Source organism: Dipodomys ordii, unplaced genomic scaffold (assembly GCF_000151885.1).
Source record: "Dipodomys ordii isolate 6190 unplaced genomic scaffold, Dord_2.0 Scaffold71, whole genome shotgun sequence".
Taxonomy (NCBI): Eukaryota; Metazoa; Chordata; class Mammalia; order Rodentia; family Heteromyidae; genus Dipodomys; species Dipodomys ordii.
In genome coordinates, this window is record NW_012267287.1 from 692,328 (window position 1) to 693,715 (window position 1,388).

At 54.0% G+C, this 1,388-nt stretch overlaps 1 protein-coding gene across 1 annotated transcript in view; it reads left to right on the forward strand.

The window, feature by feature from the left end:
• Maea (macrophage erythroblast attacher) overlaps positions 1-1,084 on the forward strand; it is a 22,367-nt gene extending 21,283 nt beyond the window's left edge. Inside the window, exon 8 of the mRNA XM_013023947.1 lies at positions 123-1,084. Coding sequence (XP_012879401.1) covers positions 123-218 — 96 coding nt within the window. The 3' untranslated portion in view covers positions 219-1,084. The remainder of the gene's footprint in view (positions 1-122) is intronic.
• Positions 1,085-1,388: the final 304 nt, after the last annotated feature.

The following is a 1,388-nucleotide window of genomic DNA, read 5'->3' on the forward strand; positions in this document are numbered from 1 at the left end:
CTTTGACAGACGTGACTTGAATACTTAGGCTTCTTTCCAACAGTCGGGTGGTTGGTGTTTGTTACGGAGCCCCTCAGGTACGTCACACATCTTCAGCTTTCTGTGCTGGTCTTGTTTTTCAGTCTCTCCTTTCTATCCGTCAAGATGATAAAGTTGTTTGCCCAAGAACCAAAGAAGTCTTCCACTTCTCACAGGCGGAGAAAGTGTACATCATGTAGGCCCCGTGTCGCCGAGGCTCGCCCGGCCAGGCTGCGGGGCTGGGGCCTGCCTTCCTCCCTCCCAACCCCTGCCTGCCCCGGCGTTTCTGTTTCTTGCGACCAAAGATCAGTGAGGAACAACACCCACTCTTAGGAAGAGGAAGTGAGAGTTACTAAGTCTGTACCTGAGGGCAGCATTTTGATCTGTAGGGTTTTGTAATGTGAGTCGACTGTTGGATGCTACTGCAAAGTTCTTGCACTTCTCAGAGGAAACTTTCTCTACAGCCCGACCCAAACACTGGGAGAAGCTCGGAACCTCTCAAAAGGAGGAGTCAATTACTTGTGTTTCTCAGCTTCCTCCTTTTGTTAGCGACCGGATGTGGGAAGCTTGAGGAATGACTTGTGTGGGCCACAGCCCCAGGAGGATGCCGGCCCACCCGTGGGCTGCAGTGACTGCAACCTGAGGCCTTTCCTGACTTCCCTCTGGAGCTGCTGCCAGAACACGGGTGCCACCCCGGGGCTTCTTCCCCAGGGCTCCGCCCACAGGGTGGGCTGTGGGTGTGGGGTTGTGTCCACGTGTATCTCATCTACACCCGCCTTACTTCCTTCGAGAATGTATTCACTCGGAGATCCACTGGGCCAAGTTTCTGCAGAGGCCTTGCCCGTGGCTCTGTAACCATAACGTCTAAATGCTACTCATCACAGAAACGGATAGTTCAGCCGAAAAAGAACCGATGGGTTTTCAAACAAATGAACCATTGCAGTTCACACACAACATAGTGTAGCGGTTTGTACCTAGCGCTTATTTTTGCATGTTGATGTTGATGTTGATTAGCTAATAAACTGTAAATGTAAAGCGTGTTAATAAAATAGCTTTCTATTTCTCATTTCAGTGTGAGGCGTTTCTAACACCTGCGTCTTCTCTGTCCTCTCTTGCCAGCCCAAAAGGTGGGCAGGGAGGCACCTGTCTGGGGCCTGGGTTTTCCCTGTAGCCAGGGGGCTCAGCACAGCGGGCAGCCACAGCTACCTAGCACCAGGGCCCCCCCGCAGCGGCTCCAGCCTGAAGTCACCCTGGCTCCCGTGGGCCTGGGATTCTGACGGCAGCTGCTGTTACCTCCATCTTCAGTGCCCAGGGGCTCTGCGTCACCGGGCCGCACCCACCCCCGTGTCCTGCTGTCCTCCACTCCCCAG